Source organism: Sprattus sprattus (genome assembly GCF_963457725.1).
Source record: "Sprattus sprattus genome assembly, chromosome: 21".
Lineage (NCBI taxonomy): Eukaryota > Metazoa > Chordata > Actinopteri > Clupeiformes > Clupeidae > Sprattus > Sprattus sprattus.
Window position 1 is genome coordinate 2858906 of NC_137919.1, and position 14936 is coordinate 2873841.

At 44.7% G+C, this 14936-nt stretch overlaps 1 protein-coding gene across 2 annotated transcripts in view; it reads left to right on the plus strand.

Annotated features, from left to right (window-relative positions):
* Positions 1-14936, plus strand: part of LOC308382180 (RNA-binding protein with multiple splicing-like) — a 42032-nt gene that overhangs the window by 1675 nt on the left and 25421 nt on the right. For both annotated transcript variants that reach the window (XM_080859866.1, XM_080859867.1), the window contains exons 2-3: positions 11251-11328; positions 12720-12758. In XM_080859866.1, the coding sequence (XP_080715992.1) occupies positions 11251-11328; positions 12720-12758 (117 nt within the window). The remainder of the gene's footprint in view (positions 1-11250; positions 11329-12719; positions 12759-14936) is intronic.

The window sequence follows — 14936 nt, forward strand, 5'->3', positions numbered from 1 at the left end:
CACGCACACGCACACACACACACACACACACACACACACACACACACACACACACACACACACACACACACACACACACACACACACACACCAACACAAACACCAGTGAAATTACATTGTGCATTGTGTTGTTTTGGGCACCTCCGTCTTCAACTTGAAAAGACTGATCATGAGGTCAGGTTAACCTTTAAAGAAGACTCCTTTGTGGAGAGGTTTTTCTCAGCCAATGAAGTGTGTGTGTGTCTGTTTGTGTTTGTGTATAAGAGAGAGCGTACCAGTCTATGCCAGTTGGTGTGTCACATGCAGTATCAGCAGCCATTGTGTGTGTGCCTGCATGCGTGTGTGTGATAGATAGATCGACAGAAAGATCGATGTATGATGATATTTGTTGAAGAATATTACTGTTAACCTATTCTTTAAAGTAGTATAAAGTCATAACTCAGTTATAACAGCTGCTGTTTGTGTGTTCGAGTGCTTTTGGGTGGGGTAGTGAATACAGAAGAGAGGTTTTAAATTGGATATACCTACCTGAGCATTCTATAGAATAATTTGTATGTCTTTGTTCCTGTGTGTGTGTGTGTGTGTGTGTGTGTGTGTGTGTGTGTGTGTGTGTGTGTGTTAAGCGTGATATTGCGCTGGCACTTAACGTGGGCACAGTACAGCTCAAGGCCCCTCCTTAGCCCCCTCAGACGGTGCAGTTTATTTTTAAAACTGCCAAGGGAATTGTCATCTTATCTTGCCCATTTGTCAGGCATTCGACAAGAGGTATTTGAAAAGACAACAAGGCTTAGCGTCACAAACGTCTGTTGGACCAAGAGAACTTAATGGTGGAGGACAGGAGGGGAGTTACACCGTGTCTGTGTGTGCATATATATATATGTGTGTGTGTGTGGGTTTCTGTGTGTGAGAGAAGTATGTGTGTGTTTGTGTGGGTATGTGTCTCTTTGGGTGTTTGTGTTGTGTCTCTGTATGTGTTCGGTGTATGTGTTTGTGTGTGCGTGCGTGTGTGTATGCGTGTGTTGTTTGAGGGTGTGTGTGTGTGTGTATGTGTGTGTGTGTGAGAGAGAGAGACATAGAGAGAGAGAGTATATGTGTGTGTGTTTGTGTGGGTAGGTGTCTCTGTGTGTTTGTGTGTGTTTGTGTTTGTGTGTTTGTGTGTGTGTGTGTATTTGTGAGAGAGTGGGAGAGAAGTCTGTTTTTATTTCATATACTGTCTTCAAAACTGTTTTCTAAGTGTGGGTGTGTATAGGAAGCTTGGTTTCATGAGGATCCAGTGGAGACAGAGAGGGCCTTAGAAAGATAAGGCTTTCATATGACACTGACACTGACAGCCTGTTAGCTGATCACAGATCTGTTCTGCTGGTAATCAAGTTTGCTGCTTGTTATTGCTCTTTGAGTGTAGAGTTCTCTTGCGTAGTTGTTCTGTTATTCTATTATTCTTTCTGTTTATGGTGAAAAAAGGGTTAAAGTGTCTCCTCACTCTGCCACTCTCTCGCTCTCACTCTGTCACTCTCTGTCACACACTCTGTCACTCTCTCCCCCTCTCTCTCTCACTCTATCTTTTTTTCTCTCTCACTCTGCCTGTCTTACTCTCTCACTCTGTCTGTCTCACTCTTTCTCTGTCTTTCACTCTGTCTGTCTCACTCTCTCACTCTATCTTTCTCTCACTTTGTCTGTCACACTCTATCTCTCACTCTGTCTCTCTTTCTCTCACACACACACACACACACACTGTCACACACTCTCTCTCTCTCTCTCTCTCTCTCTCTCCTTGCACTTACACAGTCCTTGCCTATTGAACATTCCACATCTCTCACTATAATAAACACACTCTCTCCCTCCCCTCCACACACACACACACACACACACACACACACACACACACACACACACACTCATACACACATCTCTTGTTCTTGTCTAACCTCATCGTTTACAACAACAAGAGAGTGAGCATGACCCGAGAAACAAAAGCCCCATTTATGGTCATGAAACCCATAAAACAGACACACAGACAGGCAGAAGAGAGAGAGAGAGAGAGAGAGAGAGAGAGAGAGAGAGAGAGAGAGAGACAGAGAGACAGAGAGAGAGAACAGGCGCCTGAATAAAAAGAGATAAAGAGGGGGCTATGGAGAGAGAACAGGCTTCCGAAAACAGAGAGGGAGACAGGAAAGGAGATCATGAAATAAAGAGAGGGCAGGAGAAAGGGAATACGAGGTAGAGAGAGACATAGAACCGTCAGAGAGATAGAGAGACAGCACAGTCAGAGAGATAGAGAGACAGAAGATTCAGAGAGATAGAGAGACAGAAAATTCAGAGAGATAGAGAAACAGAACAGTCAGAGAGATAGAGAGATAGAAGATTCAGAGAGATAGAGAGACAGAAGATTCAGAGAGATAGAGAGACAAAAAAGAGATATAGAGGCCTTGTCCACATTAATAGAATAGAATAGAATAGAATAGAATATATTTATTTGTCATTGCACAAGTGCAACGAAATTGAGGTGGCACTAATGCCTAATGCGGGTTCATTGGAAAGCTCATAATTCTCCGTTTAGCCCTTCAATACAGACGGAAGCAATGCTTTTTTTAAACTTTTGGATAGGGGAAACAGAGTTTCAAAGACGGTGGAATATGGGTGCCATGACTCAGGCGAAAGTTTATGCTCTAGCCAACAAAACAAAGGTTTCAGGTGTTTCAGATTTTTTGATGTAGTTGTAGAACATTTGGAAAATGATACAAAGTCGATAGTGTGGACAGAGGACGTTTTTGCATCAAATCTGCATTTTCTGATTGTACATAGCTAAAGAGAGACAGACCGCAGAGAGATAGAGAAGAGACAGAGCATGTGAAGAAGAGTGGAGAAGAGGGAGAATAAGCAAAAGAGGGATAGTAGAGAGAGAGAGAGAGAGGGATGGAAGGAGAAGATAGAGAGATCCTGTTATGAGGAGAGAGGAAGAAAAAAGAAAGAGAGTAGAGAAAGAGAGAGAGAGAGAGAGAGAGAGAAAAGGGGTGAGACGGGGAAAAGGGGGAGAGCACACACTGAAGACAGAAGACAAAGAACAGGGGAGGACAGAGAGAAAGAGAAGAAAAGGAGGAGACTGAAGAACAGGGGAGGACAGAGAGAAATAGAAGAAAAGGAGGAGACTGAAGAACAGGGGAGGACAGAGAGAAATAGAAGAAAAGGAGGAGACTGAAGAACAGGGGAGGACAGAGAGGAAGGGAAGAAAAGGAGGAGACTGAAGAACAGGGGAGGACAGAGAGAGTGAGAGAAGAAAAGGAGGAGACTGAAGAACAGGGGAGGACAGAGAGGAAGAGAAGAAAAGAAAGAGACGGAGCCTCCTGAGTGCTCAGCTGACTGCTCAGGCCTCTAGCCAGGGTCAGGTGCCAGGGAGCGTGTCGGCAGGACAAAGTACAACACACACACACACCTACGCATGCACACAAATACACTCACACACACACACACACGGACACACACACACACACACACACACACACACCTACGCATGCACACAAATACACTCACACACACACACACACACACCTACGCATGCACACAAATACACTCACACACGCACACGGACACAAACACACACACACACACACCTACGCATGCACACAAATACACTCACACACACACACACACACCTACGCATGCACACAAATACACTCACACACGCACACGGACACAAACACACACACACACTTACGCATGCACACAAATACACTCACACACACACACACACACACACCTACGCATGCACACACACACACACACACACACACACACATACACAAACACTAACGCATGCATACATATACACATGCACACCCACACCCACACACACACACACACACACACACACACACACACACACACACACACACACACACACACACACACACACACACACACAGACACACACACACACTCACACGCACATGGACATACACCCACATGCTCACATACCTACCTACACACACACATGCGGACAAAGACCCCCACACACCCAGAGATTGCGTGTTCTCACCGTAAGACCACATGCCTATGGATGCCATGCGTTGGTGTTATTGAATGACACAGCAATTACCTGTGCAGCAATTACCTGTGCAGTGGTGTCTCAATGCCCATTAGCCTTCTTCCTATGAACTCTCTTGATTCCCGTCCACGACTAACTACTATCTCTGAAAGGGATCCATCTTTAGGCACAAACAACAAGCGCTATCTCTTGCTAGATATGGTGGCAATTATTAGCCATGCCAATGCGATAAGATGACTGGCAGAATGTTTTTTAATGATTTTAGTTCACCTGCGTGCCGTCTGAGGAGAGCCACCGCACCGCGCTAAGAGGAATCAGATCAAACACACACACACACACACACACACACACACACATACAAACAGTAGTTCACCAAGGCTTTCCGGAGCTCAAAGCTGCAGTCTGGGGTCACTTTTGATCATAAGATTTTGAATTGAGGCCTGGGTTTGCTGGATCTCTGTCACGGGCCCGATGTAAGAGCATGAAGTTGGCAAGTCAACATAACACTGCCAGTGGGTGCCAAAACATATTGCCTGCATGCATGCCTGTCATAAGGTATTGATCAGAACTGGCTAAATAGTAATGAAATGTGTGTGTGTGTGTGTGTGTGTGTGTGTGTGTGTGTGTGTGTGTGTGTGTGTGTGTGTGTGTGTGTGTGTGTGTGTGTGTGTGTGTGTGTGTGTGTGTGTGTGTGTGTGTGTGTGTGTGTGTGTGTGTGTGTGTGTGTGTGTGTGTGTGTGTAATGCCAGTCAAAGCCTCCTGGAGAGGATATGAATGTTTCTGAGACACCTGCAGGCAAGCACTTACTGTTTTATTTGAACTTGCGTTGTCCTGTGTGGGTTGGGTATCAGATGGTTTTATTGCATTTTTTTGTAAGATTAACTATAACCATGTCAGCCAGCTGCTTTACTACATACTACATCGTCTCAATATGTCACTTTTAATCTTCTGATAAAAACTGTGGACATGATTGGCTGTCAGTTTTTCTAGTAAATAGCCAGCGGTTTTTGACGTGTGTGTTTTAAGATGACGTGTCCTTGCTCGCTGGTGTTCAAAGAGCATCTGCCTGTTTTTTTTTACCGATGCTTGTCAAGTCTTAAGGCAATGTTAAATGATTTTCACACCCTACCATTAATGTGTTAAACAGCATGACAACTATCTTCATTTGGAGTGAGAGAGACACACAGAGACAGACAGAGAGATAGAGAGAGAAACAGATAGAAAGAGAGAGAGAGAGAGAGACAGACAGAAAGAGAGAGAGAGAGAGAGAGAGAGAGAGAGAGAGAGAAGGAGTGTCTGAACCTTTCGCAAGTCTTAAATTAGATTTAGAGGAAGAGGACAACAGGACAACAAGAGGCTTTGTGAGACTTCCAGTCTTCTCCGTTTATTTTGGTTTTAGAGCTTAAAAGCAAACAGGGTGTTGTTTACCTCTGAGCTGATGCAGGAAGACAATTAAAAGGTCAGAACAAAGTTGTTTGCAGTGTTGTTGAGCAAACGTTGAATCGCTCTCGGACCTGTGTTCTGGACTCGTATGAAAAACGTAAGCTTGGTCAGTGGTTACCTGATTAATAGTACCACTGAAAGCCTTGGTCTTCACAAAATCAGCATCATATATCCTTGGGTTGTTCTATTTTTGGAAACATCAACAATAACAACAAAACAAAACAGAAGACTCAGGATACTGTTAACGGTGATGTTTTAGAGAAGGGGGAATAGTGTGAGACCCTGGACCGTGATGTTGATGTGTTTGAGTGCCATTGACTTTTGGCATTAGACACAATGAGACTAATGATAGTTGGACTCGATTTCCCATAATGCATCTCCATGGATTGGGGGTTAAAGTCACCGAATCTGTCTATCTCTCTGTTCTTCTGTCTGTCTGTTCTTCTGTCTGTCCTAATTCCACTCACTGCATAATTTAGAAAAAAATGCTAAAAAGTGGGAAAGGGATGGCATTCAGTGGCTGGGGGAGGTGGGCAGTGACGTAGAGAAGTCGACCCTACGTGATCATGGCCTTGCATGGAGATGGCCACCTTCAACCCATAACAATTCAGACATTTTATAAAAAAAATTACTTTGTTAATATTAACACCAGCATTTATTCGTTGCATGTATTTCATCACAGTACCGACATATTGTTTAGTTTGCAGCTCAAGAAAAACACATTGAAGTGTGCAGTACCTCTAGCCTACTTCTAAACTATACTACTATACTACTACTACTATACTATACTACTACTACTACTTCTACTGCTGCTCATACTACTACTGCTGCTACTACTACTGTTACTACTACTGCTACTACTACTCCTACTACTACTGCTGCTATCACTACTACTGCTACTACTACTTCTGCTACATTTACCATTACTATTGACAGTTACCATATATGTAATATGAGATAACTTATATTCTGAAACAATAATCCTTAAATATCTATCATTCTGGTATCAACCTTGGCTCAGTAGTACTCAGGGGTACCCCAGCTATACCCCTTAGTAATAAGGCAGAGAGCAGACTGGTGGAGAAGGGCTGGTTGATAAAAGGGTATCTCAAAAATTCAGATAACTGAGATATAAGATATATATATATATATATATATATATATACAGCCGCGGAAAAAATTAAGAGACCACTTCAAAATTATCAGTTTATCTGGTTTTACTATTTATTGGTATGTGTTAAAGTAAAATGTACATTTTTGTTTTATTCTATAACCTACTGGCAACATTCCTACCAAATTTCAAATAAAAATATTGTCATTTAGATCATTTATTTGCAGAAAAATTACAATTGGTCAAAATTAGGGATGCACCGATCCGCTTTTTTCACCTCCGATACCGATACCGATATCTGAGGTTTAGTATCGGCCGATACCGATCCCATACCGATATAAAAAAAAAAAGCGAAATGATGATAACAAACTGTAAGTTTCATTGGGGGAGATCTGGGATCATGAGACTTGACTTAAACATTTCTTTCCTATGTAAAAAAAAACAAATAAACAGATATAAATGTACTGAATTACTAATTTATTTAATCATTTTGCACCAGTAAAACAATCTTAATCATATAAATATAGTGTGACTGGTTCAGTCAGTGCAATTAGGGATTCAAAATACAATGTAAAACAAAATAAATAATAAAATAATAAATAGCTCCAGATAGCAGATCCTTTCGCTCGCTCCATTTTGTAAACACTGAGCTCTGCACGGCGTGTTGCTTTTGTATGACGTCACTCACAGCGCACAGCATAGAATTACACTGAATAGATCAGCCAATAGACAGATAGATAGATAAACTTGTATTAATCCCGTGAGGTAAATTGAATTATCAAAGCAGCAAGGTAGTAGGAATAGGATTCAAGTATAAATATTAAAAAAAAAAAAAAAAAAAAATTTTTTTTTTTTTTTTTTTTTTTTTTTGGATCGGCACATTTTCACCGATACCCGATCTAGAAATGTCGTCCATATCGGTACCGATACCGATACAAATATCGGATCGGTGCATCCCTAGTCAAAATAGCAAAAATGATGCAGTGTCTTCAGATCTCGATTAATGCAAAGAAAACAAGCTCATATTCATTTTTAAACTACACAATACTAATGCTTACACTTAGGAAGAGTTCAGAAATCAATATTTGGTGGAATAACCTTGATTTAAAATCACAACTTTCATGTGTCTTGGCATGCTCTCCACCAGTCTTTCACATTGCCGTTGGGTGACTTTATGCTACTCCTGGTGCAAGAATTCAGCTCGGTACTCCATCCACACCTTTACTGGCCTCTAAGTTCGTCTTCTCTGATGAGTCCGATTTCACAGTAGGTGCAAGACTCTCTGGCTTGTAGGCCTCTCCAGGTCTCCGTCTAACCATCAGACGACCATGTGTTGGGCAAAGCTGAAAATTGGACTCATCAGAGAAGACGAACTAGAAGACCCTCCAGTCCGTTTTTTTCAATCCTTATGGTCTTTTACAAACCTCAGCCAGGCAAAGTACAACGTTGTCCCGGAAGAAAAACTTGCTTCCTTTAGCTCTGACAATGTTCCCCAACTCTGAGAAATGTTTTTTCCAGCAGGGCAATGCTCCATGCCACACAGCCAGGCCAGTAAAGGTGTGGATGGAGTACCACCAGATCAGGACCCTGTCATGGCCAGCCCAATTTCGAGACCTGAATCCCATAAAAAACCTCTGAAATGTGATCAAGAGGAAGATGGATGGTCACAAGCCATGAAAAGAAGCCGAGCTGCTTGAATTCTTGCGCCAGGAGTAGCATAAAGTCACCCAACAGCAATGTGAAAGACTGGTGGAGAGCATGCCAAGACACATGAAAGTTGTGATTTTAAATCAAGGTTATTCCACCACATATTGATTTCTGAACTCTTCCTAAGTGTAAGCATTAGTATTGTGTAGTTTAAAAATGAATATGAGCTTGTTTTCTTTGCATTATTCGAGATCTGAAGACACTGCATCATTTTTGCTATTTTGACCAATTGTAATTTTTCTGCAAATAAATTATCTAAATGACAATATTTTTATTTGAAATTTGGTAGGAATGTTGCCAGAAGGTTATAGAATAAAACAAAAATGTACATTTTACTTTAACACATACCAATAAATAGTAAAACCAGAGAAACTGATAATTTTGAAGTGGTCTCTTAATTTTTTCCGCGGCTGTATATATATATATATATAAAAATATATATATATATGTTCAGGCTCTGGGCTCTGTAAAGCGCCTAGAGGCAATTGTATTGTTATGGCGCTATTAAATAAAATTGAATTGAATATACTGAGTGGTGATATATACTGTATACGTTAGGAGGAATTATTGAAAAGAAGGGCGTGCCTTAAGATGTGTTTCTAGGTCATGGTTAAGAAGTAAGATCTCCTTCCCTATGAAGAAGCCTCATCTCCAGGCGATGGCTGCAGTCAAAGTCAAAATAATAAATATTTGCTGTCTCCAGGGAAGGACCATAAAAGAACAATAGTACACTTGAAAGGCACTCACTGGTTACAGAGCAGTCGGTCACAATATGCAAAGCCCAGACATTTCCTTAAAAGTAGAATTTTCAATCTAGTTATCAGTTCCATAAGGTTACATCTTTAGCGTCCCCCCTACCGCAAAGGCAAAGATGCCTTATATAGATAAAAAACTTGGAGTGTTGCTCGTGAAAATCCAAATTGCCATTCCACATGGGTAGCTATCTGAATTTGTATGCTTTAAGTGAGATTGGTGCCTGGCACGTTAAGATTTTTTTTGAATCCTCTTTGTCTTATCCCCCCATCTTATTATGCGGAGAGGTGCTGTCAGCCGCTCTCACACCGAATGTATTTCTTTGGCAGTAGTGTCCTTGCGACTGCAGGCTGCTTCAAAGAGGCGTTGTAAGGAGAGGCCGGTAGTTTGTTAAGACCCCTCTGTCATTGCACGACAGCGGGAGTGTGTCTGTTTTCCCTCTCCTCAGCCGTGAGGAGATAAGAGATTGGGTGTGTGTGTGTGTGTGTGTGTGTGTCTGTCTGTATGGAAGGGTGGGGGGATAGATGAGGGGTCTGGTTACCTCCGATGTGTGGTTAGGCTTGTACACCAAACACCATGTTGCTAGGCACCTTTGTTTGTATCGGTTGAGATTTGGCAATCCGTCTCATGAAAGGTGTCGAGTTACACAGACTGAATGGTCTTTGTGTGCATCAGTGTGTATCAGGCAGTCATTTCAGAGAATTTCATCAATTCTTATTGTTTATGGGCCGCTGTTGAAATACATCCAAGGGCAGCTTTTGAAACCCTGTTTGGAGAATTATGAGCTTTCCAATGTACCCGCATTAGGCATTAGTGTGGACAAGGCCTCTATCTCTCTGAATCTTTTTTGTCTCTCTATCTCTCTGAATCTTCTGTCTCTCTATCTCTCTGAATCTTTTTTGTCTCTCTATCTCTCTGAATCTTCTGTCTCTCTATCTCTCTGAATCTTCTGTCTCTCTATCTCTCTGAATCTTCTGTCTCTCTATCTCTCTGAATCTTCTGTCTCTCTATCTCTCTGAATCTTCTGTCTCTCTATCTCTCTGACTGTTCTATGTCTCTCTCGACCTCTTCTTCCCTTTCTCCTGCCCTCTCTTCATTTCATGAGAGAATTTCATCAATTCTTATTGTCTATGGGCCGCTGTTGAAAGACATCCAAGGGCAGCTTTTTAAACCCTGTTAAATGTCTAATGACATCATCCCTTAACGAGTAAGAGTGGAATTGAGAAGATCTTGTAAGTTGTCGTTGGTACACTGCAGTTACACAGCCCTCTTTTTCTATATCAGCCCATTCTCAGATAATGAAGTTAAGATAAGGAGATAATGCACTAATTAAATAGTTAAATCATTTCACCCAGTTGGAAGTTATTGGACCACTCACACTGGAAGTATGGTCTCTGTCTCAGATTTAAGGTTTAAGTATACTCCAAAATGTCTGCGTTTGCGCAATGTGGATGCGTTTGTGTGTATTTGTCTCCAAAGTAAACTAGTTTTGCTAGTGCCTACACACACAAACACACACACACACACACACACACACACACACGTCCCTCAGCGCACAAGCTCAATCACTCTATCACAGGGTTTGGAGTAACATAATAACGCAGACCTAAACGTTGGGGCGTCCGTGGGAGTATACTTAATCTGTGCGCAGACTAATACAATGTGGCGTCCGCAGGAGTATACTTAATCTGTAAAATGACCACACACGCAGCCACCAGGAAATATATACTCTGCCTTATCCTGCTAAAGTAACCTTCTGCGTGTGTGTGTGTTTGTGTATGTGTGTGTGTGTGTCAGTGAGAAAGAGAAAGAAAGAAAGAGAGAGAAAATTAAAAAGAGAGAAAAAAGGAGAAAGAAAGAAAGAGAAACACAGAACGTGAGCGTTTCGTTTTCATGTGTTTGTCGACTCTTGATCTAGTTTTGGAGTTATGTCTCGGTAGACGGCATTCTAACATGGCTTATCCTGCTAAAGTAACTTTCTGTGTGTGTGTGTGTGTTTGTGTTTGTGTGTGTGCCAACGAGAGACAGAGAGAGAGAGAAAATAAAAAAGAGAGAAAAAAGGAGAAAGAAAGAAAACACAGAAAACGTGTGTTTTCATGTGTTTGTCGACTCTTGATCTAGTTTTGGATTTATGTCTCGGTAGACGGCATTCTAACATGGCTCTCGTCTCGCCTCCCCCCTCTGCATCTCTCAGGTCAGGACGTTATTTGTGAGTGGCCTCCCCCTGGACATCAAACCCAGAGAGCTCTACCTCCTCTTCAGACCATTCAAGGTACGCTATCACTCCCTGCTCCCCATCTCCCTGCTCCCTGCTCCCATCTCCCTGCTCCCTGCTCCCTGCTCCCTGCTCCCTACTCCCTGCTCCCTACTCCCCTCTCCCTGCTCCCTGCTCCCATCTCCCTGCTCCCTGCTCCCTGCTCCCTGCACCACTCCTCTCCTACCCTCCCTCATCTCTCCCTGCTCCCTGCTCCCTGCTCCGTGCTCCCCTCTCCCCTCACCCCGCTACTTTCTCCCTGCTCCATGCTCCCTGCTCCCTGCTCCCTGCTCCCTGCTCCCCTCTCCCTGCTCCCTGCTCCCCTCTCCCTGCTCCCCTCTCCCCTCTCCCTGCTCCCTGCTCCCCTCTCCCCTCACCCCGCTACTTTCTCCCTGCTCCATGCTCCCCTCTCCCTGCTCCCCTCTCCCCTCTCCCTGCTCCCTGCTCCCCTCTCCCCTCACCCCGCTACTTTCTCCCTGCTCCATGCTCCCCTCTCCCTGCTCCCTGCTCCCCTCTCCCCTCACCCCGCTACTCTCTCCCTGCTCCCTGCTCCCTGCTCCGTGCTCCCCTCTCCCCTCACCCCGCTACTTTCTCCCTGCTCCCTGCTCCCTGCTCCGTGCTCCCCTCTCCCCTCACCCCGCTACTTTCTCCCTGCTCCATGCTCCCTGCTCCCTGCTCCCCTCTCCCTGCTCCCCTCTCCCCTCTCCCTGCTCCCTGCTCCCCTCTCCCTGCTCCCTGCTCCCTGCTCCCTGCTCCGTGCTCCCCTCTCCCCTCACCCCGCTACTTTCTCCCCTCTCCCTGCTCCCCTCTCCCTGCTCCCTGCTCCCCTCTCCCTGCTCCCTGCTCCCCTCTCCCTGCTCCCCTCTCCCCTCTCCGTGCTCCCCTCTCCCCTCACCCCGCTACTTGCTCCCTGCTCCCCTCTCCCTGCTCCCTGCTCCCCTCTCCCTGCTCCCCGCTCCCCTCTCCCCTCTCCCTGCTCCCCTCTCCCTGCTCCCTGCTCCCTACTCCCTGCTCCCCTCTCCCTGCTCCCCTCTCCCTGCTCCCCTCTCCCTGCTCCCTGCTCCCCTCTCCCTGCTCCCTGATCCCTGCCATTACTCCGTGCTACGTGCTCCCTGCTCCGTGTTTTCCCTCACACTTAAAGTAGCTAAAGACGAGCCCAGTTGTTGGCTTTCGTAAACAAAGACTTGAAGTTAACGACTGTGGTCGCCTGCAAGAGCTGTTTAAGTGCATGGCTCTTTCTTAGTTAATGGCTCCAAAGGACAAGACGTAAACAAGCTAAAAGCAAATGTTTAGGCACCTGAAGGCCGGATTTAACGTCATCAGTCTTACCAGACAAAGTAAACAGTGTCGTAAGGATGTACTTTTACTGTTTTTGTTATAAAATATATGTTTATCTTTTTTGTTCCCAGGGTTATGAAGGCTCCTTAATTAAGCTTACCTCAAAACAGGTGAGACATTTTGACATTTGACTTGTATTTTGAGCTTTAGTTTTTGTTTGGATTCTTGGTTGTTGGTTCTAGCCATTTCTCATGTAGAACCATGTAAACGAGAGTTCCCCCATTTCAGTGTGTGTGTATGTGTTTGTGCACAAATTTGCACGTCTATATGTCAAGCCTCTAGGTGTGTGCGCGTGTGGGTGTGATTGTGTGTGTGTGTGTGCGCGTGTGTGTGTGTGTGATTGTGTGTGTACCCACTTGTGCATATGTGGGCATGTTTGTGTGTACAGTATGTGTGTGAGAACTAAAGAAGGGTGCTAGAAACTTGCCTGAGGCAGATGGCCAGACTGACAGCCGGCCAACATGGCTGACAACACACACGCTCAGGTGGAATAAGCCAGCTGTGGAAATAAAAAGAAGCGAATCAGAGGTGTGAAGAACCAGTGTTTCGACAAGCGAGAGGGACTTAGTGACCTGACGCGCTTCATTCGCTGGGGGTGGGGGGGGTGGGATGTGGTCTGGCATGGCATCCATGGACACGCCGATCATTTTTGCCAGCGAACGTTAGATCTCTCCTTACAGCCCCCTCTTCTGTGCGGAAGTGACAAGGTCATTAAATGGCACTAACTTGCCAACGCGCACGCACGTGGAAGGCATTTGTCACATATAGGCTTACTACTAACCGTATCAGCTTCCATGCATTCGAAATTCATCGCAAGAGCTGCTAGGTTATTAAATAGACTATCTTTTGCATGTACAGTATGTGCTCAATATGCTGCGAGTACCTAGTTGTAAAAGTAAACATGTTAAATCTCTGTTTGCTAATGTAGACTGTATACATACTCCAAAGGCAGCAAATGAAGGTATTTTGTTAATTTTAACATGCTCAGTCAGTACAGAGTTCACATAGAGTTCACAGGCATCGAATATGTGACATTTATAACAACCAACCACACAGTCCATTATCTGCCCGAGTGCAACAGGATGTCGACATGACTCCTGCTTCCTGTCATGGGTGTGCCATCTTGTTTCGCTGGGCGACCTGGTGAGGGTCACGTGGCGATTTGGAAAACAAGCCTAGTTTAGTACCCCCCCCCCCCCCCCCCGCCTTCCCTGTGCTTTGAGGGTCCCTCATAGCGGAGGCTAGCAGGGGCGCTAGGAAACAGCAATGACAACAATAATGTAAATCAATTGATTCCAGGCTTGTTCTGGAAGCATCCGCGATCTCCATATATAGTAGCAGGTCTCGCAGATTCTATTTTTGCTCCCCGTCAGGCAGCGGCTCGCTGACGTCCCTGTGAAATTTCTTTTTTTCTTTTTTTTTTTTTTTTTTAACTTTTTTTTTTTTCCTGTTTTTTTTTTCTTCTTCTTTCTTCTCCCTGCTCAGCCAAAAAAGCTCCCCATCTCCTCTCTCTCCCTCTCTCTCTCTCCCTCTCCCTCTCTCTCTCTCCCTCTCTCTCTCTCTCTCCCTCTCTCTCTCCCTCTCTCTCTCTCTCTCTCCCTCTCTCTCCCTCTCTCTCTCTCCCTCTCTCTCTCTCTCTCTCCCTCTCTTTCCCTCTCTCTCTCATTTGCTCTCTCTCCCAGGCTTGTTTTGCTTATGCAGGCCCAGACTTCTCATCCCACTGCTCTTTCTGTCTTTCCCCTTCTCTCTCTCTCCCTCCCTCCCTCCCTCTCTCTCTCTCTCCTTCTTGTCTCGCTTTTCTCTCTGTTTTTCTCTTGCTCTTTCACTCTCTTTCTCTCTCTCCCCCTCCAGCTCTTCTTCATCTCTCACGGTTTCACCTTGTCATACACTCTCTGTCGTCTTCTCTCCAGCGCTCCGTCTATGCCTCTGTCTCTCTCATACTCAACCCCTGCCTCCTAGCATCCCCCCCCCCCCCCCATTCCCCATTCCCACCCCCCCCCCCCAATACCCTTCTGACTCTTGTCACATTGTCTCCTCTATTCATTCCGACGTATATATCCTTTATCTAGTAGTGCAGAGTGTTCAGTCTTGCTTTTAGCTGAGCTGATGCTTATTGGAGTTGCTGCCTCGTCCTTCTCTCTGTCCTGCCTCTGTACTCGATCTCCCTCTCTCCCTCTCTCTCTCTCTCTCTCTCTCTCCCTCTCCCTCTGTCTCTCCTTCTCCCTCTCCTTTCTTTTAAACAAAGCATTTCCTTTCCTACGGTAACATTTGCTGATAGTAGATATATC